This window comes from Vipera berus, assembly GCF_964194415.1.
Source record: "Vipera berus genome assembly, chromosome: 12".
Lineage (NCBI taxonomy): Eukaryota > Metazoa > Chordata > Lepidosauria > Squamata > Viperidae > Vipera > Vipera berus.
Genome location: NC_138215.1, coordinates 10,408,035 through 10,434,733, shown reverse-complemented (window position 1 = coordinate 10,434,733; position 26,699 = coordinate 10,408,035). Strand labels below are relative to the sequence as shown.

The window sequence follows — 26,699 nt, the reverse complement described above, 5'->3', positions numbered from 1 at the left end:
ATATATCACATGCTGCAGCTTTTACATAACTTTGTGTACAAAGTTATGGAACAGGTGAAAACATATTATGTAAGAAAATTTACTGTCCTTATAAATTTCCCAAGGATTAGCTGTATGGCGTTAACTCTTAAAGCTAGAGAACATTTTTTTTCTCCAGAGTGCTATTTTTTTTCTATTCAGTGCAGCAGGAAAAAAACATATTTACCATTTACCCTGTCACCACGCAAGGCTTCCTTTCACTGTTCTTCAACCTAGGAAATAAAACAGCTTATTCCTTTTTTTTTTCATCCGAGTTTCAATCTGAAAAGGAAGGGTGAGAACACAACACACAGAAAGACACAGATATACAGAGGCCGGCAAACAGAAACCCATCTGACTTAGAATCAAGATTTATTTAAAGGGGTAAGGAAATTTAACTTTACAAGAGGGGTTTTTTTGGTAGCAAGAAAGGTAGATAAATAAAAGATTATGAAAATTTGGGGTTGTTTTTTTTCCATTTTTGCAAATTACACCGTGGGAAATTAAAAAATTTACAATCGTAAACCTAACTTAATTTTTTTTACATAATTACAAATGAATATATAACAATTTCTTTTTCTTTTCGACTCTCCATTGATGTACACTTCAATTTTTAAAGGTTTATCTTTTCCTTTTTCAAGATATATTTCAGTCGGAAACATGCAACAGGTACCTTTGCACACAAGCCTATGGGAAGAAGTGGGAGGAACTCAAGTGAGAGAAATGCATTGTCGTATAATTGTGATGCTAGTGCACACAATCCTTGCCAAAAAGAACTCATCACAGTAATCAACCATAATCTAGCCAAACAGGAAATGAACAAGATATAAAGAACTCATAATACCCACAGATTTCCTTGAAATACATAGATCAATTTCTATGGGGTTACACGCGGTCTCTCTTGTGACAAAAAAAAGGAAGAATGGCAGCAGAGATTTTGGCTAAGAGCTTTTTGCATCAACTGGTGTCTCTTTTGCTCTCTCACCGTCTCGTGTCTGTCTCCACTCGCACGGTGAGTTGCAGACAGGAATAATACAAGATTAAGCTAAATTAAATTCTCTTTGAAACTCAAGATGTAATTCCATTGCAGAAAGAAGTACACCTGTCAACTCAAAAGCATTCGGTACAGCAGAGACGTCCCTTGGCGGTTACGATGGAGACAACCATTTTGGAGAAGGAGAAAGTGGCTTTTGAAAACCTGCCATTCCTCTTTAGAGCACCAGTGAAAGTGGAATAAGCATTCACGCTGTGTGAACTGACTCCAGTTTCAACCCATCTTCGTTTTTTTGCAAAGAGCCTTCCAATCAAGTCTTAGCATCTTAAGTTTGCTTTGGCCAAGAAATGCTGTATTATTAGAGGTTCTTCCCCACCCAGTGGTTGATAGCATTTAATGCTGGTTTCATTCAAATAGCACATCAGTAATCAATTATATATTTACATGAGAAATACACAGAGACACACAAACACACATACAAACAAACATTCCTTAGGCTTCATAAGCCCAACTTAAAAATAAAGCAAAACAGACAATCCAAGTAAACATTTGTCATCTTAAAAATCCAGACTTCTTTCAAACAAACAGAAAGATTTTTTTTTTCCAACACAAGCCCAGCTTGCAACTGAAAACAAATATCACATAACAATTGTGGTAATAAAAAATTAAAAAAACCCCCAAGAAATAAAATTCTCTAGCTGCCTCTGGCTTTCTTTCTGGACAGCGTGAATTTATTTTAGAGAACATCATATTCAGCCAGGTCCCCAGAGATCATCTGTATCTGTAAAGGCACACTCATTAAAGTTTTTTTTTTTAAAGTCCTGGTTCTGCAAATTGGGTGGTGTGTGAAAATGGCTTCTGAGATGTTTTAAAGAGAGAACACAAGGGTGGAACAATAGTGCAAAACCTTCTTTGAAGGAGTGGGATAGCCAAAAATGGTTTCTTGTTTATTCAAGCTTTAAAGGTAAACAGATTCCTTGCTATTTGCTCAGCCTATTAGAATAATCTCTGGGGTTATAAAGATTTACAACACCAGGATGTTATTCCATACTCATCCCAAATCGCCAAGCTGAGCTGCCTATTGGTTCTTCCAATCTCTCCTTTCTCACCACGCCAATTTCTTGCAAGTCTGTCACTAATGCGAGGGGAGAAGGGGGGAGATTAAATTTAAATCCTGAGGCTGGATAGAACTCTCTACAAACTATGAGGGGCCAGATGATCCTAGAGGGTTAGACTTGGAGGAAAGAAAGGAAGGCCTGACAACTATTTCCTCAACTGCATCTACTCTTGGCGTGAACGAACCAACGCTCCATTTTCTCACATGCTCCCTGCTCAGACCAAAGCATCCACCTGCTTTTCTAAACAAAACTGAGTGGAAACGAGGCCTACAAGAGAGACATTCCTCACTCTTGTAGACCTGGCAGATGAGGAGACCAATACTATCCGTTTGCAGGTAGGGACACAGGAGCAAAGGACTTTCCTACATTCCATGCCAAGGAGACCAAATTCAGATGACTTATTTTCTGAAACTGACTGATGACTATCCACATATGCAAAAAAAAAAAAAACCACCAAAAACAAATATACATTTATATGTGTTTGACAGCTGATAAAGGTCTGGCTATCCTTGGATAAGTCAAGAGGACAGCATTTCCCTACCCATGGATTAAGACAAGTATTAAAGGAGCAATTGGAAGGAAGTTATGCAGCAAATAGTTTTGGGGTGTCTGTACATTTGCATACATTTTTCAACTCCTGGCCCCTCCACCTCAAAAATGGTGGTTTGTCCTCCCTCCCCCCAAAAGGTGATAGCATTGAGATGAGAACTCTACAAATTCTTAAAGCAACAAATCTATCCAAGTTGGAAAGTTACATTCAGGGGTATAGTGGTCTCTTTAATCCACGTGAAAGAAATTATACCAAACCAATATAAGTGTACTTCTTTATCACAACTCTTTCACCCTAATGACAGTCACCCACTTCCTCAACATAGTTTCTAGCAAGACGAGACAAATGAAATTGGGTGAAAATGTGTACAGGAATTTGGGAGGAGAAGCCAAGGAAGCAGGAACAGAGAATTTGCTTTGAGTTTGTATCTTCTTCAGATTCTTCAACTGCATAGCCAACTCAATAGGTGTTGCTTCCTAGATAGACAAATCCTATACAGGGAGTTAGGATGTACCTCACAATTCCATGGAAATTCAGAGGGGTGGTGATTTAAGTATTCCCTTTTGTAGCTGTTCTGAGATGACTTTCTAATTTCCAACAATGGCCCATTTCACCTCTCTAATCTGAGGGAACACCTGCTGCCAGCATCAAGTTCCCTTCGTCCAGTGCGCTCACACAGGGAGGGTCTTCTCAGGGTGCCGGCGGTAAAAGATTGCCGGCGGACAACACCCAGGGGGAGGGCCTTCTCTGTGGGTGCGCCTGCCCTCTGGAACCAGCTGCCCGTGGAGCTCAGGACTGCCCCTGACCTGCGTTCATTCCGCCGGGACCTGAAGACTTGGCTCTTTGAGCTCTCCGGCCCAGGCTGAGAATTTTTAACTCGGGTTTTTATTTTCAGGGATAATTTAATCTATTTAATTGTCTTTTAACTTTTGTATTTTGTATTGGTGTGATTTTAAAATGCCCTGTAAACCGCCCTGAGTCCTTCGGGAAAGGGCGGTATATAAATCTAATAAAATTAAATTAAATTAAATTAATCTAGGGCCATGCGTTGGTTCCAATCCATTTTATATTTCTTTTCTTTTTTTTTGCTTCTTGGCAATGTGCTTCAACCGTTCCCCAGGAATCTTGCTCTAGGGGCCCTTCCAATTCAAAATCTTGATGCAGAATGCCAACTTTGCAGCCAAAGGCAAAACTCACGGATGCCGTATAGCCCTGATCCAATCCCTGAACAATTTTACTCAGGTGTCTACCAACCCCGTTAGGATACGTCTAAAGTTCCTTAGCTTTTCTGTACAGACATACAGCATATCCAAAGGATATGGAGCTACATTTATTTATTTTTGTGTGTGTGTGTGTATATATCTATACGTTTGGTTAAGTAGGTAGAGAAGTGTGTATACATTACATCTATATAGACCAGTGTAGAAACACTGCGTAAAGAGTCACATCTTTTTTCTACAGAAGGTTTTTGATTTTGGGGGTGGTGGGGGTGGTTTCCGAAGAGAAGGTGAGTTTTGTTGCCCTTGTTCACAAATTCTCTGTTGTTCAAGATGAAAAGGAAAGGAAAGAATATCCGCCTAGGCAAGTCATGAGTTAGCATTGCACAGAGAATCAGAATTCTTCAGAGCACATTCAGCCTAAATTGAGCCTGCCCAGTCTGGTTGCATCCACCGTTCTTCCATGTGGTCACTCTTCCTCCTCCTCCTCCTCCTCCTCCTCCTCCTCTTGTCCTTTTGGACATGTTTTCAGATGTGACATATTCAAGAAGATCCAGAAGTGGGAATGGGCAGTGGATTATAGAGGTGAAAGGTGGGGAAAGCCCAACGCAGTTCAGTGTCTAGAATAAAGAGTTGTCTGATTCTTCAGCCTCTCACCATAGAGCAGATCTGGAGATGGCCTGGCTGGAGACAAGGCATGGGATCAGCAAAAGATCTCCTCGCCTTCTGGTGCTCCTTCTGAAGAGTGAGCATCTAAGGGGGAAAAAAAGAAGAAGAACTCAAAATAATGTCAACACACAGCAGAGACTGCTCTACAGGTAGTCCTCGATTGACAACAGCTCCTTTAGTGACTGTTCCAAGTTACAACGGCACTGGGAAAGGGGGCTTATGACCATTTTTCACACTTACGACCGTTGCAGCGTCTCCATGGTCACGCGATTTACATTCAAATGCTTGGCAACTGGCTTGTATTATGCCAGTTGCGGTGTCCCCGGGGTTATGTGATCCCCTTTTGCGACCTTCTGACAAGCAAAGTCAATGGGGAAGCCAGATTCACTGAACAGTTGTGTTACTAGCTTAACAACTGCAACGAGTCACTTAACAAGCATGCCAAGGTAGGTCATCAAATGGAGCAAAATTCACTTAATAAATGTCTCACTTATCAACATAAATTCTGGTCATAAGGCGAGGACTACCTATGTTTCCTGGCTTCCTGGACTGCATCCTAACACAAGCCTAATCAGAAAGTGAGAGTTCTAAGGGACACTGGCTCTGTGGAACAAAGCCACAGAGATTAGCCTTTCTGTAGACAAAGACCAAGCAGACTGATACATACAGGGCACAAGATAAATCCCTAATTATCTATTTACATGTCACCGCCCTTATGGAGGTTGGCTGTTCATAAAGAGTCCCTACAGCTGAAGTAACCTTACCAAGATTTCACCCTAGGCAAATCCCACCCAGCTGGTTTTGCATATTGCCATAATCAGCAGCCTTTCCTTCTTTTTTGATATAAAAAAAAATGCAAATGCATCAAGCAAAAAGCTTTCACTTCATATTAGAACCCAAAGATCATTTTTCCTTTTAATTCATGCTTCTATCAGCACACTGATATCACCCTTCCAAGAATACTTTCCAAAGGAAAACCAACACAGAATGGCATTATCTCTACTACTATAAAATTTTACTCCTTCCAACTTGCAAGTTAGAGGACTATAGTTCAGGGAAGGGTAAGAATTCTTGTTTGTCTGGACTACTCTGAGTAGGAGTTAGGCTAATCTTCCTCTATCTGGTATCATGTCCTGCATACCCATCACATTTAGCCAGCATTTTCCCACCAGCTCACTCAACCCCACCTTCTCACACCTTCTAACTTTTCCCTAACTCCGGTTTAATTCATTCCAAAACTATCCTGGAATTGGAATGCTCAATTACGGATCATTTACTTCTTCACATGTCTCCATCTCTTTATTAAAATGTTGAATCAGCATGAATTGGTCTCTAACCCTGACCCAAAACTACTTTGTTCTCATTGGGATCACAATGCCTAAAAATTGCTGCCCTCACAGTGCATTCCTGGGCACAAACTGTCAGGTGGGAAAGATTGAAAGAAATCAGGGCCACATGTTAAGTTCCAATTAGATTGGTCTATTGCTCATGTCTATGCATAGGAATCTAGTCAACTAATGGTCAGCACTGTGTTGGTATTAAATAAGGGTGAACAAAATTCAAGGGAGGTTGGATTTAGACCATTAGTGGGAACGCAGAGACTCTAGGCTGATTCCTCTTTTGACTCCACCCCCAGGTCTGCTATTCCTTCTCCTATACAAACAGAACAATCCACAAAAACAGCAAGTTTCAGTTTTATATGCTATCACAACAAAACAGCCTTTTTGATCTGTATTTGTCAATGTGGGAGCCGTCTCAAATACTTATTCACTCCAACACAGCTAAGGGCCATTTAACTAAGGGTGGACTTGAATCTTTGTGTCAGTATTAGTTCAATCACTTCAGCTTTACAATTATACTGTCCCTCTTTCAGTTGAGGGAGGCCACAAGCTTATTCTTTCCAGACATCCCGACTGCCGTTGCCTACTGACTCTACTGATTCGCAGACAAGGCTCAGATCTGGACCACTAGCAAGCAGTCTAGTGCAAGATGTTTTCATCCTTAGTTGTGCGGAATCTTTAGAAGCATCAAGCCCGCCTCGGCTTACCAGAAGTCTGTGAACGATCCCTTTTGCTCTTCTTCTTCTTCTCCTTCTTCTCCTTCGGCTTGGCTAAACCAAAGAGGCGGTTGGGTATCTGCCCAGGTCCTTCCGTTGGCTTGTTGGTTTGGCCCGATGTTGTAGTGCCAATCAAATGAAAAGAGCTCTTCTCTTTATTCGTCCTTGAGAGGCTGTTCCTTTTGGATGAGGCGGAAAGTTCTGTATCCAAGTGCCCTTTGGGCAGCGAGGAACACAATTGTCTAGAAGACAAGTCCTCTGTGGGAAGAAGGGAAGGGGTTCTGCTCATTTTGGTATGCTGATTGGGATTCTGGAAGACACAAGACAAAAGAAAAAATAGGTATGGTAATGGATTGTTCATGTTTGCATTTATCACGTGTTTAAATTCTCCAACGCCCTCAGTTCCCTGGCACTATAAAGCAGGTTAAAAATGCAATGTAAAATAAATCAAAATAAACCAATAAAAGTAGCAATAAGTAATAGTGGCCGTAGCTTAAACACCACAATAAAAACAATACCGGCACTGAATAATATTTAGAAAGTCTTCATTCAGTTGGTCAGGATACTATCAGTGAAAAGATATGTTCCCCTGTAGATGTCCACTTTAATAGTCCTGGCACTATGGCTGCCATATACACAAGGACAAAATCAGAGAACACCTCAACATATTTAGAATTTTAAAAAAAACGTGTCTTCCAGAACGGAATAGAAGTGACTTAAGAATTCATATCGGGGACTGTGTAATTAATGCACAAGAAAATCAGCAACGCAGCACATGCTTTTGTGGGGGAAAAAAAAATCATTGCTGATCTTCTGAAGAAGACACCTCCTCAACAGGTTCAACTGAAGGGTCCACAAAGATCGTTTGAAAAGAAGGGATCTAGAAACCCCCTGCATCTTCAGATCTTCCGGCAGCTTCCTTTGTTTGATGCCAGAAAATGTACAGGTACAAAAGAAGCAATTATTACCAGTTTGAGATCGGGTTCCATCTGTGGTTGAGATATTTGCTCCATTTCCTTCTTCAGTTGCTCCTTTTCTTTCTCCAGTTGCTTCTGGGCCGTCCGGAGACGTTCCAGATCAAGCTGATAGGCTGCTTTCTTCTGCTGCAGCTCCTCCCGCTCCTTCTCCAGACTGTGATGCCCTTTCTGGATCTGCTCTTCCCTCTGGCCTAGCTGAGATTCCCTCTCCGCTAGCTCTTTCTCTCTGGCCTCCCACGCCTTCTCTTTCTTCCTCCTTTCTTCCTGGTGCAAGCTCTGCTGCTTCTGCAGATTGGCCAGCTCTTGCCGCTGTTTTTCCAGGCTGCGTTGCTTTTCCTGCTCAATCAAGGAGTTGGGTCGGAATGAGATGCGGTTCAAGGTCCTCTCGGTGAGCAGCAGCTTCTGGTCTTCAATGTAGGTGTCTTGTTGCACAACAACAGCCTGTTTTTTTTAAAAAAAAAAGGGAGATGAGACTTTCTATTAGGCAGAGTAATTTTCTTCAAAGGTCCTATGCTTGCAGTGCAAAACTAGGGTTAAAATTCTTGCGAAGAACCCATGAGAGTCAATCACCATAAGAGAGGGATTGGCTTTGGAGAATTATCTGCAGAATGCCCAATTAAATAGAAAAATTAAATATCTTGCCAAATTGGATGTACCATGTTTCCCTGAAAATAAGACCAGGTTTTTTTCTTTTTCTTTTTTTTTGCCAGAGGCACCAGGTTTTATTTTCGGGGTAGGCCTTACCTCACCTCCGGCACCAACAACCCCACCCAGCCGGTCCACTTCTTCTGGGGCCAAAGTTCTGCAGCTGCATTCGGACCTGCATTTTGCAGTGAGGCTTTACCAGAAGACCTAAGCAGCCGAGTACCGAGCTATGGATTCAATCCATAACTTGGTGCTCGACTGCTGAGGTCTTGCAGAACCGAGCTACAGATTGAATCCAGAACTCGGTTCTCAGCTACAGTGGTCTTTTCAGAAATGCAGGCCTGACTGAGTCCTGGAGGGATCCCACAATGAATGAGTTTTGTAAGTCTTCTAAAGACTTTTTGTTGGCATGCCAACCTATATTAAAAGGGGCTGATACACACACACACACACACACACACACACACACACACACACACACATCTATAGAGGCATCCACAACCCTGAATAATAAATAAGCATCTTGTTCTTTCCATTCCTTTAAACTGAAGGTTAAGGACCACCCTTAGCCTTTGAGTGGCATGGGAAGGACCTCATTCCAAAAAGAGCTTAGGTTTGCTTGAAGTTTCAATTAATTAATTAGAGTTAATTTATCTCCTTGTCTTTCATGAGTTTCCTGTCTGACTCATCCCAGATTACAATTCAGCAAAACCTTCTCAGAGATCAAGGAGGGTTCTGGAGAAGGCATCCAGCCCTGAAGCTTCCAATGGGAGGCTCCTTCTTTAGATGTTGCCTCTCCTGCTGTTGTGTGTCTTATTCAGCTGAAATATTGGACTGGGTCAGCTTTATCACATCAGCAGAGACGTTATCCCTGCCTCTTTCTCAGCACTTACCTGCAGTAAGCCCAGCAAGCTGTGAAGGTGAGTTATGCTCTGGAGCACCTGCTGTAGAAAAAAAAGAGAAGCAGAGAGAGAGATCCTGTCAACAGCCAAATAGTTTATTTGCTCCACTGGACTCCTGCCTTTTTAGGAATCCAAAAAGAAGAACTTAGCCAACAGCAGGCAGCCGGGAGGATGGACTGTGCTGATGGAGCATTAGTCCCTAAGTATTTTCCACGTTCATTCCCACATGATTACTTGGGAGTAGCCAGCAACCAGCAAATAATCCCACCAGACAGCACAATTCTGTGTACTTCACACTCAGGAAAATAAAATACCCTGAAAATGACGCATCAGGGAAAATGAAACTCTGCCATTTGTCTTGTTGTTGCAAATCTACACCTCTCATTTTGCATAGCTTGCTTTTTCAAGGCACAACATTGATTTTAGGTTGACATGTGGCATTTGGAGAAGCACAAAATTACATAAAAGCATAGTACTGTATTCCAAAGTAAGTTTCTTTTATTCAATCTAAATGTATAATTCTTGTATGACTACAGACTTTCTATCGGTTCTGAATTCATTAATACAATGAGTTGTGGCTGTTTTATAGTACATACTGTATTATTTTGAAAGTGTAGGTTAATACAATTAGATGTCATGGATCATTTAATTTAGGGGGTTCTTATTTTATGTTTTTATAATTGCACCTATCCATTTTGTATATTTCTACCTTTCCATAGACATGTGTATCCTGTTTCATATTACTGAGTTTTATTATGTACTGAACTTTGACTGCAATAAAGATTTCCATTCACTATATCATTTTATGAATTCTTTTTTTAATTCTACATCTGTACTGCACTTAGTTATGAATGCGTAATAAATAAAACTACTAATTCTATTATTTAAACAAAGTGGTTTTTTTTTCATCAGCCACTGGGAAATATTACTTTCTACTAGCTTTGCATTAAACTTTCAGGGACAATTTCTGTGTTTCTTCAGAAATTCAAGGACTGGGGGGTTAGTATCATAAATCTTCAGATGTTGTGTATCTAATTCAATATTTTATGGGTTTTCTCTTCTCCCACCCAATCCCAGCAACCTACACATTCTCCAAAGATTCCTATCTGGTGGTCTCTAGATGGGAGTACAACATCCATTACAATGGATATTGTAGTCCAACCAATCAGAGGATACCAAGATGGACCATGCTGGTTTAGTCCAAAGCTTGTCAAGAAGTAGAAGATAAATTAACCAAAAACCTTCTAATAATGAACAGAACAAGCAAACCACCAGGTCCCAGATTGGAAGATTTAAAAAAAAAAGGTGATCCTAACGGTGCTTTTTCAAGAGGCAACTGAACTTCCTTTGTTTTCCTTTGAAGATGTTTAGTTCTGAAGAAGCTTCTTGGATGAGAAGCAAACATCTTCAAGGAAAAACAAGGAAAGTCCAGTTGCCTCTTGAAAAAAGCACCTTTGGGATAACCGTGACCTGGATGACAGAGAATCTCCATAGACATAAAGGGGGAGATATTTCATTAGGCATAAGAAGGGGCTGACCCCATCTTCCAGCTGTTGTGTCAAGAGAAGAAAAAGGCCATCTTTGAGCACAAACACTTACCTCATTGTTTCTTTTCAGCAAAAACATCAAGTTAGCGGTTCCTCCCTGGGAAGAGAGGATAGATACCCTCATTGAGAAAGAAACTAAGGACAGAGATCCAAACAAATCACACACAACAATTGTGGAAAGCTTGGGCTTCACCACCCAGCAACCCTGATCATTTTCTGAGGACACTCCGTCAATTTAACATTCGTGGCCGCAGACCAAAATTTTGTACGAAGCACCAAACAATGAAACATTTAACAAAAGCATAAAAGAAACACGTTGCTCACCGCCTTCTCACGTGAAAATAATCTACCACAGACATGTCAAACACAAGGCCTGGGGGCCGGATCCGGCCCTCAAAGTGGTTTCATGTGGCCCCTGAAGCCATCCTGGAAACAGTGAGGGAACGGCCCCCACTGCCTTGGCCCTGGCCCAGAGACCCTCCTCCTGCCAGAGACCCTCAGATCTGTCCCACTCCTGCCCAGGCCCCCATAGGCACCCTTGATGAGAACGATGTAGAGCTGGCCACGCCCACCCAGTAGGCCATACGCACTCTAGCCACGCCCACCCAGTAGGCCACGCCCACCCTGGCCATACTCACCCGGCCCCCTGAGGGCAACCGCCATGCTGATGCGGCCCTCAGTGAAATTGAGTTGGACACCCCTGATCTACCAGAATTTAAGTTTTCTGACAGCAATCATGACGGAAGTGTATGTTGCTGCCTTTCGTGAGGTTTTTTAAGGATTGATCAGCTAACAGGAAAAATGAACTGAACATAACAGCTGGAGGGATTTACAAGGAAGGGTGTTGAACCCTTGTCTGTTCCATACCTTCTTCAACACACTGTCAGATTCTGTCCTCCGTAAATCCTGCACTTCTTCTCCTTCATCCTTCTCCCCACCTAAAAAAAGAAAAAAAACACGTCTCTTGTTCAAGCAAGAAACTGAAGATGGAGGACGCACATCACACCAAGCCATATAAACCATATTTATTAATTTCTTGTAGGGCACATTTGTATCGTGTTTCTCTAAAAACACAAAATAACAACATACGAAATATAAAATCTAAAATATTATAAGCATATGTCCAGATTACAGATATAGTGTTTGGCTTCATTTGTCACAGTCAGCAAATCAATACATTTTCTATTATAGACTCTCTGACGTTCTATGTTGGGTAATGGGCTCCAGAGTCATAACGGGTGTTTAGAGGGCACATCCAAATTTACCATAGCCAGTGCGAATTTGATTCAGTGTTGTCCATATTACATGGGGCTTGCCAAATCCAGGTGTTATTTCCAAAATACAAGGCAAACCTCCGACACTAGAGGGGGCAATTTTCTATTCAACGTTTTTCGCACATTTTGTACATAAGGAGCTGTGGTGGCAGAGCGGTTAGAACCCAGTATTGCAATTAACTCTGCCCACTGCCAGGAGTTCGATCCAGACCGGCTCAAGGTTGACTTAGCCTTCTATCCTTCCGAGGTCAGTAAAACGAGGACCCAGATTCTTGGGGGCAAGATGCTGACTCTGTAAACTGCTTAGAGAGGGCTGTGAAGCACTGCGAATCGGCATATAAGTCTGAGTGCTATTGCTGTATAGGAGGACAACGATTATTTGCATCACACGTGTCCCCTGGGTGGTATCAGAGAACAGCCACTTCGAGGCAAAATATATGAAGCCTCCAAAGATACGGTAGGCAAGTTAATCCAAGCGATCTCCTGGCTACGTCATGCCACACCAGGCAATAAACTGTAATTTGTACATAAGGGCTGGGCGCGGACACATTGCTAAAGCCAAAACAAACGCAAGCTATGATTGCTCCAAGCGTGGACCGTGGGAGTGACTGTAACTATGGCAGAAGTAGGTTTCCCTCGTTCAGGAACCCGGCTGCAAACGAAAAGGGCAAAGCTTAGCACTTGGGGTGCAGGTAGGGAAGACTCACCTTTATAGACGTTCATTTGGTGGCTGTCAAATCCTCCAAAGGTCTCTGCCCTCCTGGGGAGGGAGATGGGCCCCACGCTCTCCTGGTCAGAGGCCGGACTGGTCACCTGCTGCCCGAAAGAATTTCCCAGGCCTCTGCTCACCAGACCTTGCAACTGCTCGACTGAAAGAAGAAAGGGCAGCATCACAAGGCCGGCTGTGTTCATCTGCTGCGACCTGCTTTTTTTACTTCAAAGTGAACATGCAGAGGCAGTCCTCGACTTACGACCGCAACAGACCCCAGAATTTCATGTTGCTGAGCCAGACCTTTGTTAAGCGGGCTTTACCCCCCCCTCCCCCATTTTACGACCTTTCTTGCCACGGTCGTTAAGGGAATCACTGCAGTTGTTAAAGTTGGTCACACGGTCGCTAAGCGAGTCTGGCTCCCCCCACTGACTTTGCTGGTCGGGCGGTCGCAAAAGGGGATCACGTGACCCCACCCTGGGACGCTGCCACTGTCATAAGTGCAAGTCAGTTGCCAAGCGCCTGAATTTTGATCACATAACCGGGGGGGGGGGGATGCAGAAACAGTAGTTGTTTAAATATTTCCTAACTCTTCATATTGCAACAACAACAACCCTGTTCTCAGCCTGTCGCAGTTTAGTTCCTTGAAATCCAACGATTTACCTTGTCCGATTTTTAGACTTTTTCAGAAAAAGCAAAGGGCAAATGTTGGGTCAGAGACCAGCTTACCTTCACTGATCAGAGTCTTCATTATACTTTCCCCTTTCGGTGCTTCGTCGGTGTTCGCCCGGAACAGCATCCTGGCCCCCTGTCCTTCCTCGTGCCCGCTGCAGTCTGTCATATCTCTGAAAATCTTCTCTTTTTCCTCCAAGAGAGTGATAATCTGCTGGTCTTTTTGGTGGAGCTGTTCTGTGAGATGGAACGGGAAAGATCAGCGAGAGGGCTGGGATTTACCCAGAATGGAAAGTGACTTAAAGATGGTGGGGTTTGCAATCGCTAAGGTTGGAGCGCCACCTTGTGCCGAGACAGAGAATTGCTGGAGTTAGGAGACTAAAAATTCAAATGATGGCATCCGTTCGTTTTTTTACCTTTCAGTTCTCTGGCTTTGGTGTCCAGCACCCGCTTCTCCTCTTCTGATTCGCTAGGGATACCTTCATCTTCCTCTTTGTCCCTGTAGAAGAGTAGGCAGATTGAAAAAAAATATGGTGGAGAAGTGTTCATCTTCCTGTCATATGTCTGTCTGTCTGTCTGTCTGTCTGTCTCTCTCTCTCTTTCCTGCAGGAAGCCATGTTTACTAGATCTTGTGGGGAAAATCAAAATGAACAACAGAAGAAACATGGAAAGCTCTATTTCTTCTGCCATCTGGTGGACATCTAGATTTTTTCACACATCCTCCATGCTAGGTGAAAACGAAGGGACACCTGGACATCCAAAGCCATCAGACTGAGATATCTTCAACAAAAGTGCATATAGTCAAGGCTATGGTCTTCCCAGTTGCAATGTATGGCTGTGAAAGTTGGACCATAAGAAAGGCTGGGTGCCAAAGAATTGAAGCCTTTGAACTATGGTGCTGGAGAAGACTCCTGCGAGTCCCTTGGACTGGAAGGCAATCAAACCCATCAGTCCTAGAGGAGTTCAACCCTGACTACTCTTTAGAAGGCCAGATCCTGAAGTTGAAACTCAAATACTTTGGCCACCTAATGAGAAGGAAGGACTCACTGGAGAAGAGCCTAATGCTGGGAAAGATTGAGGGCAATAGAAGAAGGGGACGACAGAGAATGAGGTGGCTGGATGGAGTCCCTGAAGCAGTAGACATGAGCCTAAATGGACTCCAGAAGATGGTAGAGGACAGGAAGGCCTGGAGGAACGTTGTCCATGGAGTTGCAGTGGGTCGGTCACGACTTCGCAGCTAACAACAACAACATGTTCCACCAAATATTCCTTCATTGCAAACCCAAACAGTATCTCCCACTCCATCAACAATTACTGAGCTTCTTACATAGTGTTGATAGTGTCCTGGATAATTTGAATCCAGCTGTTGCGCTCCTCCTTCGTGCTGGCGTGCACTTCCACCATCTCAGGGTCTTTTCCTCCCATGCTGATCAGGAACAGGCCCTTCTCCTCGTGGGCAACTTCACGGACAATCAGCTTCTTCAACGAGATCACAGTGGATTTTTGATCCTTTTTGGGAGTTGAGGGAGAGGAAGCAAATGCGTTAGGCTGATTTGGTGCAACAGGAATCTCTATGCATACAACCACACCTACAACACGATCAGTCCCTGTGCCGTAGTGATTCTGGAACAATGGTAAAGTGGACTTCTAATTTAACTTGTCTTATCAGTGACATCAACACATTATATCAAACTAGTCAAGGAGAGAAGCAACCTAGAACAAAGGAGAAATTTCCTGACAGTTAGAACAATTAACCAGTGGAATAACCTGCCTCCAGAAGTTGTAAGTGCTCCAGAATTGGAAGTTTTTAAGAAGAGACTGGATAACCATTTGTCTGAAATGGTATAGGGTTTCCTGCCTGACCAGGGGGTTGGACTAGAAGACCTCCAGGGTCCCTTCCAACCTCTGTTATTCTATTCTATTCTATTCTATTCTATTCTATTCTATTCTATTCTATTCTATTCTATTCTATTCTATTCTATTCTATTCTATTCTATTCTATTCTATTCTATTCTATTCTATTCTATTCTATTCTATTCTAGAATATTCTATTCTTTGCTATTCTATTCTGGTCTGTTCTGTTCTATTCTATACATATGTTTATAACACTTTAGATTTTTTATTTTTATCTCTACTGTTTTTATTGAAATGTGAATTTATCCTGCTTTATTTTTTATAAATAAGTCAAGGGGATAATCATACCTAATACTCCTTCCTATTTCCCCCCACAACCACAACCCTGTGAGGTGTGTTGGGCTGAGAGTGTGACTGGCCCAAAGTCGCCCAGCCAGCTTCCATGCCTAGGGTGGGACTAGAACTCATAACTTCCTGGTTTCTAGCTTGGTGCCTTAACCATCTGAAGCCCGACTCCTCTTGAGGAATTTACCGATGTCCTCTTATTCTGCCACACCGATCACAACTCAATTAAAATTGTGAAATCAAAATGATAAACTTAGAGAAGTGTTGATGGTGATTCCGCAAGATCTGGGGGGGGGGGCGTCAAATTACACACTTGGAGTATTGTACTTGGTTCTCAGCCCTCTCATCCAAATGACTATCATGAAATGCAGTCCAGAAATTAAATCTTAGGATTTAAATCTTAGGAAGAATGGATTGAAAAGGTGAGGATGTTAAACCTGAAGATTTTTTATTTATTTATTTATTTTAGAAGAAGAATTGCCTGCAATCTGCTCTGGAGAAGACATTACACTTAATTCTCCCAACCAAATCCAGAAAATGGATTTATTCAGGAACCCTATATTGGGGAAATGCAGCCAAAGTGGTGGTGGTGGGTTTTTTTTATTTTATTTTTTTAAGGAAAAGGAATTGTGTAGAATTCCTTACCAGGGATGCAAATACGTATTTTTGATCCTTTTCCTGGAGGAATATCAGAACATCCGAGAGAAGGACAGCCAGGACCTCTGAGAAGGAAAGGAACATCCAAGACAATCAGGTTGGGGGGGAAAAAACAGCCAACCCAAAACTGACATGTCTGCATTTACTAGTATCGCTCACAAGATCTCGTTTCATTTCCTGAAACAATTTCAAATCAAAGTTTTAAGATTCTGCAAACTGTACCCAGCAGTAGGTCGGATTTCGCAGAAGTCATCAGTTACGCGTCTCCCAATTTTCCCATTTAGGTTTAAACACCGTTCTTCTTTCACGTTCAAGCCAAAGAGGATTTTGCCTCAGAGAAATTCAGGACTTCCCCCAGCAGACGTTTCCCCCAGCCATCCAGGCAGAGTGCAGTTAAATGACTTTGCCTCTGTGTGCAAAGTGCATCACTGCACACTTTTCCTTCCACCCCCCCCCCCAACCAAGATTTTATTGGAGATAGAAGGTTTCTCAAAAACTATGTCATAAGCATCATATCTGGCATCATATCTGGCCAGAAGCATTTGCAGCCACTTTCTACAACCTGGAGAGCAATCCAGCTTAGATGCTGGAGGAGATGTGGAAATAACTTTACAGTAGTGGTAGGAGAGGATATTTGTAGCTCTGGGTTGAAATGAGGCCTTGGTGCTCTCTGAGCTAGGCTGTTTGCTTGCAGACATTTCATTACCAAACTAGGAAATATGATCAGTGCTAAAAGGGAGTGAGGTTTGCAGGGAAGGAAGGAAGGAAGGAAGGAAGGAAGGAAGGAAGGAAGGAAGGAAGGAAGGAAGGAAGGAAGGAAGGAAGGAAGGAAGGAAGGAAGGAAGGAAGGAAGGAAGGAAGGAAGGAAGGAAGGAAGGAAGGAAGGAAGGGATTGTGAGGTCTTGGTGGTCTCTGAGTTTGGTAGTTTTCTTGCAGATATTTCATTACCAAACTAGGTAATATGATCAATGCTAGAAAGGTTTGCAGAGAGGAGGAGGAGGAGGAGGAGGAGGAAGAAGAGATTATGGGGTCCTTTGTGCTTTCTGGGCTTGGTTCTTTGCTTGCAGACATTTCATTACCAAACTAGGTAGCATCATCATCGCAAGGACCTTACGGTCCCTATTGTGTCCTTTCCAATGAATCAGGGCAAAGAAGCAGCGTCGAGTCCCCGTGGGATCGCTCTGAAAAGCATCCCTTACCTTTCAATCTCCCAGCTACATTTTTGAGAGAAACCGGTCCATCTCGGACAAACTTCCTGCGCCTCAGATCTTCTCTGGCAAACATCTGCCCGCTCTTCATCCTCATGATCGACTTGCTGTCCGTCCGGGTGTAGACCTCGTTAAGGCGCATCTTCTTCTCGTAATTGCTTACTTTGCTGTCGACTGCGGTTAAGACCTCCTTCACCAGGTTCAAGGAAAGCACCAAGTCTTGATGTTCAGGGTCATTTTCTTAAACGGAAGAAAAATTTCATTTGTTACCGTCTTCCCTTCCAAACACTTCACTTCTCCAAGCTTAGCCCTGTTTTTTTGTATCCTGTTCCTTTTTCTGACCAACAACTTGTCTACACCAACTGCTAACTTCTAGGTCTCCTCCCAAAAATTTACTTAAGGGCAGGAATCCAGTTAATGAAACTGACTAGCACCCACACTCATTAAGCTATTTCAGGAACAAACAGCAGCAAAATCCTCCACTCTTGATTTTTCAGACAGGTCCACAGGCGACCACTGTTTATTTCGTGTGAATCGGGTGTTCAAGTAGCTTAATGCCGTTTTAAAAGGAAAACGCATTGATTTTGACAGAAGACCACATTCTGCACAATCCTCCTGCTGACATTTACACCACAATTTCTTTGGCCACCAAATTACTGATATACACATACTGACAGAGTCACAGAGTCGGAAGGGACCTTGGAGGTCTTCTAGTCCAACCCCCTGCTCAAGCAGGAGACGCTATGCCATTCCAGACAGGTGGCTACCCAGTCTCTTCTTAAAAGCCTCCAGCCTCAACTTCTGAAGGCTTACTAACATATAAATAATTATATGTTATACAAAAGTTATTTATTACATAAATAAACTACTTGATTACTAAAAGTTATCTTCTCTGATTTGCAACACTGAAGGCCAGCTGTCATTCTTCTATCCAGTGGTTGTAGCTTAAGCAAACATCTGTCATAGGAGGAATTACAAAGCAGTCCTGTAAAATCCCAGTGGGTTTACTTTGCACGTGACCCTCAGCTCTGTGGCTGCGGTAGGCTGCACCTCTCTTTCTCTTGCACTTTGTGTGTGTGTGTGTGTGTGTGTGTGTGTGTCTGTGTGTGTAAGAAAGAGACCAAAATGGAATGCAATGTCACAAAAAAGGGCAAACGCTGCAGTTTTTCTATTTGTGAACTCCGACCAAACTCTTTATCTCCCCAGCTAAGATTCATCCCACGGATCACTAGCTTTTCATTGAAAAATGGTTGACATCCCATTATGCTTTTATTTAGCCTTTCAAACCCACGACTGAGTAGTTAAATGAAACTGGAAGAAGGTCCATCTCAGCAAACAGAAGCTGAGCACAAAATCAAAGACAACAGTCTCACCGCAAGCAAAGGTAAAGAAGGTGAGCTAAAACGTGAGCTATTAACAGGGCTCTCCAAAATTGGCAGACTTTTAAGACTCGGGGTCTTCAGCTCCCAGAATGCCTGGCTGAGGAATTCTGTGAGTTGAACTCCCCAAATCTTAAAAGCTGCCAGGTTTGGAGACCCCTGATCTATTGTATATAATTATCATGAACCCGGTCAAATTCATGCCACTGTTCTGAGCATTCCAGATTAAAAGAAGAAGAAGAAAAAATTAGTGTCACCAAAGACATTGGCCTTTTAATTCTAGAAAGGGAAATCAATAGAGCAGAGGCCCCCAACCTTTTGGGCACCAGGGACCGGTTCCGTGGAAAGAGGTTTTTCCCCCATGGACCAGAGTGTGTAGTTTTGTGTGCTGCCTGCATTCCATGGATGGGGCTTTGCTTGTTTGTGCGGACCGGTTGCTGGCATGCTGAGGCCCAGTACCAATCCACAGACCGGGGGTTGGGGACCCCTGACTTAAAGAATAGATCCATTTGTTCTTTATGTGAAAAACAGATCCTTTCTGGCTCCTTCACCACATTCTCCAAATTATAGTGTTCTAGATCAAGCTTGTCCATCATCTGAGCAAGCGCTCGTTAGATCCAGCTCCACAGGACCTCTGCAGTAGAGGATTACGGAGACGTCTGCAGGAAAACCTACCTTTGGTATATTGTAATATTCTCTGAAGAAGCACGGGGTATTTGGTGATCCTTTGCGTTACTAGCAAGATGCATTCGGGGATCCCCAAACGTCTCACCAGAGAGCTGCTCATCTTTTTCTAAAAGAAGGAGAGGAAACTGAAACACCGGATAGGATGTAGCATCTTCGGTTATTAGCTGACCTCAGCCTTCAAAATAGAATTCCACATTCACATTGGAGGCTTTGTATCGAGAATAGGTTTACGGAACATTGCAGGGCGAAAGATCTGTTAAAGAACGCTTAGTCATTTCAGCTAGATCGGGGGGGGGGGGTCTCCAAACTTGGCAACTTTCAAGACTTGTGGACTTCAACTCCCAGAATTCCTCAGCCGGCAAAGCTTAAAGCCTTAAAGCCGCCAAGTTTGAAGACCCCTGAGCTAGACAAATACAAGTAGCTCTCAAATTACAAGGGTTCATTTAGTGACTATTCAAAAAGCCCAACGGCATTGAAAAAAAGTGACTTTCGTCTGTTTTTCACCCTTACAATCATTGCAGCGTCCCCGTGGTCATGTGATCGGGATTGGCAACCGACTCATATTTATGACGGTCGCAGGGTCTTTGGGGTGGTGGTGGTCACGTGATCCCCTTTTGCGGCCTTCCGTCAAGCAAAGTCAATGGGGGAAGCCAGACTGACTTAGCAACTGTGTGACCAATTTAACAACTGAAGTGATTCCCTTAACAACGGGGGGGGGGGGGGGGGGGCAGAAAGGTTGTAAAATGGAACAAGACTCATTGAACAACTACCTTGCCCAGCATCAGAAAATTTGGGCTTAATTATTGTCGCAAGCCGAGGACAAGCTGCATAAGTTCTTGAGATGTTCTTATATTCTATCTTCCTTCACTGTTGGGCAAGCGAATGGCCAGGGCTGATGGAAATTACAAACCAACAGCATCCAGAACACTACATGACCCATGGTTGATGCAGGCAGAAAAGTCCCTAGATGAAGCTAGGATTTTAGTTCAATAAAATCAGGTCAGCTAAGACCTGGTAGCTGTATTGCATAACACACAAAGCCTGGATAATGTTAATCTTCAGGTACAGTAGCGGCCAAAAAATACTATTTTACATCGCTTTCTGGGCAACCAGTCAACTCTTTGCACCATTACTTTGATTTTATTACGTTTTACGAGCTCACCAAATGAAAGAACACAAAAAACCCCCAACCAACTTGATAAGCGATCACATAATACACTGACAATGTCCTCCTCTCAGCTTCAATACACGACATCAATAACCGAATCCTACTGTGATTTGATTGGCTCATTGCCCAAACAAGATGACACCTGATTGGCTGTCTAAACACTCATGCTCATTGGCTACAATCAGATCAAGGAAAGCTACCCGATATCAACCGATATCAAGTTGTGCTTCCTTTTTCTGGTTATTTGGCTATAACTTTTCACAGAATACAGTACAGATAATTGAACAAACATTGTTGCATTACATTCTTGATTAAATTATCTTTCCACTGATATATAACTTTACGGTACTACTCCAAAAAAAAAAGTGGTGTTCTTAGCCATCAAGCCTCAAAAATGCACTTTTCCCAAAAGGTTTCCACAATTTTGGCCACTACCGTAGGCTTCATTCCTATCATTCTAGGGGGTCACACCCGCCACCCTCGCAAATCTTGATGCCCCTGCCAGCTTACTTTGATGAACGCCTGAAATCTTTTATCCTTGGAATGAAGGTCTTTGAAGTAATTGACTGCCTCATTGTGATGCCCACAGAACTTCCCGTACGTTTTCTTCATTCGCTCAGCATTCTCGCCGGAAAACTGCAAATTGCAAGAGATAAATCAGAGGGAGGAAATCAGTGGAATGAGGAAAATCTACCAAGCTTGCTTGAGCCATCACAGCCATCTTCTGGGAGAGGTGAGGCCATGGACATCTGGGGAAAGAGGTTCTGGGATGCTTTCGCCAATGCAAAATGGATCTTTCGTATGGGGGCTGTTTAAATTCTTTGTGTGGTCTTCACTGAGCCCAAATAAGCTATCACAGACATGTCAAACACAAGGCCCGGGGGCCGAAGTGGTTTCATGCGGCCCGCGAAGCCATCCTGGAAACAGTGAGGGAACGGCCCCCACTGCCTTGGCCCTGGCCCAGAGACCCTCCTTCTGCCAGAGACCCCCAGATCTGTCCCACTCCAGCCCAGGCCACCATAGGCACCCTTGATGCGAATGATGTAGAGCTGGCCACGCCCACCCAGTAGGCCATACGCACTCTAGCCACGCCCACCCAGTAGGCCACGCCTACCCTGGCCATACCCACCCGGCCCCCTGAGGGCAACCGCAATGCTGATGCGGCCCTCAATGAAATTGAGTTTGACACCCCAAGTTAAATTGGAATGTTTTCCCTGAATCTGTGCTGCTCCTCTAATCAAAGAAGACAATGGCCCTATGTTGCACCAACTTCCACTTGTGATTTTGTTTTTGCCCGTGTCATTAAAAATGATTTAAGGGTACAATGAAAATAAATAAATAAATAAAGATGTCTTCAATAGTGGTCGTTCTGTGTTAGGTTAAGAGGAAGTTTTTTTTTTGTTTTTTTTTAAAAAAAAGATGCATTAGAATTTATTCATTTTACAAACGTTCTTAACGAAAAGTTTAGTTTTAAAATGGATGTAAACAAGAAGGAAAAACAGAGATGGTTAAATTGATTGCTTTATTCAAAGAGGAGATTATATCTAATTACGTTTCTATTTGGAAATCGCTTCTAGATTTTGTGAGTGGGATGGGGGGAGAAAATGAAACATTTGACTTTGGTTTTGCTGATTAGATAAGATTTGTTGCTATAGAAATGGCTAGTATGTACTAATGTGTAAAAGTAAAACATTGAGGCTGTAATGGTACCTTCTACTGTGCTAAAAAGAGTTGGAAATCAATGCTCCCCCCTTTTTCCCCCCCTTGTACCTCACATTTTCTCTTCCCTTGTATTTTTCCTTCCTCTAATTTCCCATTATTTTTATTTTGCTTTGTGTTTTATATTTTGATAAAACTCATAACATTGGTAAACACGAATAGTGGTCATTCTGTGGAGATATCCCTGTTGTGTTCTTGGCAGAAATACAGAACTGCATTGACATCAATAAAATTAGTCAGTTCTTTCTTCCTTGGGAATGAACGGAAGCCAAGGAATCTGTTGTAACGACGGCTGAACAAGATCTTTGTACAAGCCTTTTGGCCACTTCATCATTACGAGAAGCACAAAAGGACCTCAGTTCTCCCATGAGTATTTCTCTAAAAATCTCCTTGGAAAAAGGAGTTCCAAAGCAAATTTTGTGAAGAAGGTGTAGTAGGGAAGAATGAAAACAGAATCAGGAACCGGTGTCATTTTTCAACTTGTTTTCCAAAGCACCAGAGGGCAAGACAAAGAGAAACGATAGATGGAAACTAATCAAGGAGAGTAGCAACCTGGAATTAAGGAGAAACTTCCTAACAGTCAGGACAATTAACCAGTGGAAGTAGCTTTGCCTTGAGAAGTTGTGGATGCTTCAACACTGGACGTTTTTAAGAAGAGACTGGACAGTCACTTGTCTGAAATGGTATAGGATCTCCTGCTTAAGCAGGGGGTTGGACTAGAAGACCTCCAAGGTCCCTTCCAGCTCTATTCTGAATCTGAATTTGAAGGCAAGGCTTATCACAACTTACTTGATTGACTAGGATGTCGCCTATCCTCTTGATGACAAAGTTCTTCTCACTTCGGTCAGCCAGGGATTCCTTTTTCCTCTCCAGAATTCTCTGAAAGAACTGGCTGTGGATGTTCAGCAAGTTGTCCAGGCAAGGAAAGATCTTCTCCACCATCTGCTGCTCATATTGTAGTTCCTGCACCATGCCTCTGCTGTAGACATCACTCATGATCTTCAAGGTCCGGACATGGTGCATCTCTGTCTGCATCAGTTCTGGAAAGAAGGAGCATGGGAAGGGAGAATCAGAGAGATCCATAAGGCTCTGCCAATGCAAGGGAAAACACGGTTACGGCTTTCCTTGGCTTTGATTTAGAGGTCAATAAGGCTTCCATAGCTAGCTGCTTGAATGACTACTTATCTGTATCTACCTCATCAGATGCAACAACTCACTGGCAATATGAACCAGAGAGAATGTAAATAAGTGGGGAATGGCCGAGAGCACTCAATCCGACTGTAGTGCACCGGAACAAACTATATAGCACAGGGGTGTCAAACTCAATTTCATTGAGGGCCGTATCAGCATTGCGGTTGCCCTCAGGGGACCGGGTGGGTATGGCCAGGGTGGGCGTGGCCTACTGGGTGGGCATGGCTAGGGTGCGTGTGGCCTACTGGGTGGGCGTGGCCAGCTCTACATCCTTCGCATCAAGGGTGCCTATGGGGGCCCGGGCAGGAGTGGGACAGATCTGAGGGTCTCTGGCAGGAGGAGGGTCTCTGGGCCAGGGCCAAGGCAGCGGGGGCCGTTCCCTCACTGTTTCCAGGATGGCTTCGCGGGCCACATGGAACCACTTCGCGGGCCGGATCCGGCCCCCGGGCCTTGTGTTTGACATGTCTGATATAGCACATTATACAGTTCAAGAATGTCTCCTCAGAAATTTGAAGGCACTTGGGATGATCTCACTGCAGCCAATCAGAAGCAGTTAGATGGTTAGCTTCCTTAGACTTGGTTCATGAATAACTTTAAGCCCTAGATCTTGCATTGCATAAACCATGACTGGCTTCAAGCACACGTTACCAAATCAAACAAACCAAGCTACGGTGTGGCTAAAAATACAAACATGGCAAAGCAACCTGATTTGCCTCTGTATTTGCTGAACTTAAACCAGGAGATTGTGACTTGTCTGTCACTCACCATAAATGACGTCTTGCCGCTTCACAATGTCTTTCTTCTGCTGTTTGAGAAACTTGCTGTCCACCACTTGACTCCAAGACTGTGCTTCCATATGTTTCAAGTCTGTTTCAAAGTCTCCCATGAGTTGCCCTTCATTCATATCTGCCCCTGAAGAGAAGGAGAAGTGATCTGATTCTTGTGCCTAGGTTTAGCTTCTGTACATGATACTTTAATACCAGTTAATGACCCTACACTTTGGTCGCTGTTGAATCTTTCGAGGATGATCAAAAGTCGAGAGCTTTGATGCCTCCTGGTCTCAAAATCTATCAATCCCATCAATGTCTCAAAATACTAGTCTGCAGATTATTTTGATTTCCTTCAGGCATGTAATATTTCTCTAGGATTTAGAAACAACCCCAAATGGGGTAGGATCTTCATTCTAGTAATGAGATCAGTGGAACAACCAGTGGAATTTAGCTACTCAGCTCAACAGAGGAAAGGAATTCTATTCTACAGCTGTTGATCATAATATATTTTGATTATGGATATTACTTTGCACCTTGGGCAACAGTCCTCTGAAGTCTATAGCTTCAGTCCTGTTTCACACCCTCTTGACCGTGAAGGAATGTGGTTATCAATTGGAAAGAAAAAAAAAGACACACACTTTATGCCTTAAGAAACATCACTCCCTTTGGGGTAATAATTTGCAGGAAAAAAGAGTCAAACTGAACAGAATGCAAACTTTTCCCCACATTGATTGCGTACAGAAAAATGTCTGCCTGCACAGAACTGGGAGCTTGTGAGAATGCTACAGTTTGCGAAGGCTACAATCGTCATGAAGTTATCACATGGCTTAGGTTTCATCCGTAGCAAACCTAGGAATCTCTTTTCATACACCCAGAAGAATTTGGTCCATCCCCTGCAACCCCACCGCATTAACACAGCAGCGACAACACAACCTTTTCAAAAGTAACTTAGTAATGAATGCTGAGTAATTCCACAATTACTGTGCAAATCTCCCAGAGTGAGCCATTAATGTAATTGCGTTGTCATTAAGAGGTAATTTGTCTGCCTTTGTTTACTTGGGTAGATTAACAGAATATCGGAAGATGATTTTGATGAAGCTGGCACAGTCAAGCCCCGGAAGCAAGAGGAATTGTTTCCTTGCCCTCCAAATGCTACATCCTAGACTTCACAATATTTATCAGCTAGGGTTGAATGTATGTTTTTGTTTTGTTACATGTTATTTGTTTGTTTTATTCTCTATGCTAAAACAATAAACTTATTAAAAAATATATTTATCAGCTTCCAAAGTAGCCTATTCCAATACTTAAGCATTTCACTGGTCCCAGCCTGGCAGTTAAAATGAAAATTATTTAACATAACATTCCCTCTATCTTATTAGTTTGCAATGCCCAAAGTATCCTTCTTGTAGGCTTACATGCTGCAGTCCGGTGATTAGGGGACTGGAGACTAAAACATATAAGGAACGGTTGCTGGAATTGGGTATGTCTAGTTTAATGAAGAGAAGGGTGAGGGGTGACACGATAGCAGTGTTCCAATATCTCAGGGGCTGCCACAAAGAAGAGGGAGTCAAGCTATTCTCCAAAGCACCTGAAGGCAGGACAAGAAGCAATGGATGGGAACTAACCAAGGAGAGAAGCAACCTAGAATTAATGAGAAATTTCCTGACAGTTAGAACAATTAACCAGTGGAACAACTTGCCTCCAGATGTGGTGAATGATCCAGCACTGGAAGTTTTTAAGAAGAGACTGGACAGCCATTTGTCTGAAATGGTATAGGGTTTCCTGCCCGAGCAGAGGGTTGGACTAGATGACCTCCAAGGTCCCTTCTAACTTTACTTTTATGATTATGATTATGACTTGCTCTGTAAGGAACTAGATCTAAATACTCTTTTATACACAGTGCAGAATGTAGCCAATGCATCAGTGTAGAGCAGTATTTGCTACCTGGGTTATTTCTGGGTATCTGGACTTCAGTTCCCAGAGTTCCAAACAAGAGCAAGGCTGGCTGGGAAAGTTGGAAGTCTATCCAGTTTGAAAACCCAATAGCAGCCCAAACCTATTGCAGCAACACAGAACAGCAGGAAAAGGAAATGGAGCATCTATATACAACACATGTCAACAAAATGGACACCCATGCAACTTCATCAAAAAGTTCTTGACCACTCAACCCAATACGGCACAACCAGCACAGACCCTAAAAAGAATTACACTGCCATACATCAAGAATATCTCAGAAACTGCAAACAGCTGGCTACTACAGCATGGTAACAGGCAGCCCTTCCAACATTGCTGGATGTCAACTCTAAGCAGTTCCCAGCCAACATGCTATTGGTGCAGGATGCTAAATGTTAAGAGTCAGCCCCTCCGTATCGT

At 43.0% G+C, this 26,699-nt stretch overlaps 1 protein-coding gene across 2 annotated transcripts in view; it reads right to left on the bottom strand.

Moving 5' to 3' along the window:
- Positions 1 to 371: 371 nt before the first annotated feature.
- The window catches only part of AKAP13 (A-kinase anchoring protein 13), a 242,544-nt gene continuing 216,216 nt past the window's right edge, over positions 372 to 26,699 (bottom strand). For both annotated transcript variants that reach the window (XM_081337518.1, XM_081337519.1), the window contains 16 exons: positions 24,322 to 24,468; positions 23,155 to 23,405; positions 21,157 to 21,282; positions 19,467 to 19,584; positions 17,404 to 17,652; positions 16,193 to 16,269; positions 14,676 to 14,857; positions 13,765 to 13,847; positions 13,406 to 13,585; positions 12,675 to 12,836; positions 11,561 to 11,631; positions 10,746 to 10,790; positions 9,138 to 9,188; positions 7,591 to 8,040; positions 6,614 to 6,932; positions 372 to 4,650 (listed from right to left, as the gene is read on the bottom strand). In XM_081337518.1, coding sequence (XP_081193644.1) covers positions 4,601 to 4,650; positions 6,614 to 6,932; positions 7,591 to 8,040; positions 9,138 to 9,188; positions 10,746 to 10,790; positions 11,561 to 11,631; positions 12,675 to 12,836; positions 13,406 to 13,585; positions 13,765 to 13,847; positions 14,676 to 14,857; positions 16,193 to 16,269; positions 17,404 to 17,652; positions 19,467 to 19,584; positions 21,157 to 21,282; positions 23,155 to 23,405; positions 24,322 to 24,468 — 2,561 coding nt within the window. In that variant the 3' untranslated portion in view covers positions 372 to 4,600. The remainder of the gene's footprint in view (positions 4,651 to 6,613; positions 6,933 to 7,590; positions 8,041 to 9,137; positions 9,189 to 10,745; positions 10,791 to 11,560; positions 11,632 to 12,674; positions 12,837 to 13,405; positions 13,586 to 13,764; positions 13,848 to 14,675; positions 14,858 to 16,192; positions 16,270 to 17,403; positions 17,653 to 19,466; positions 19,585 to 21,156; positions 21,283 to 23,154; positions 23,406 to 24,321; positions 24,469 to 26,699) is intronic.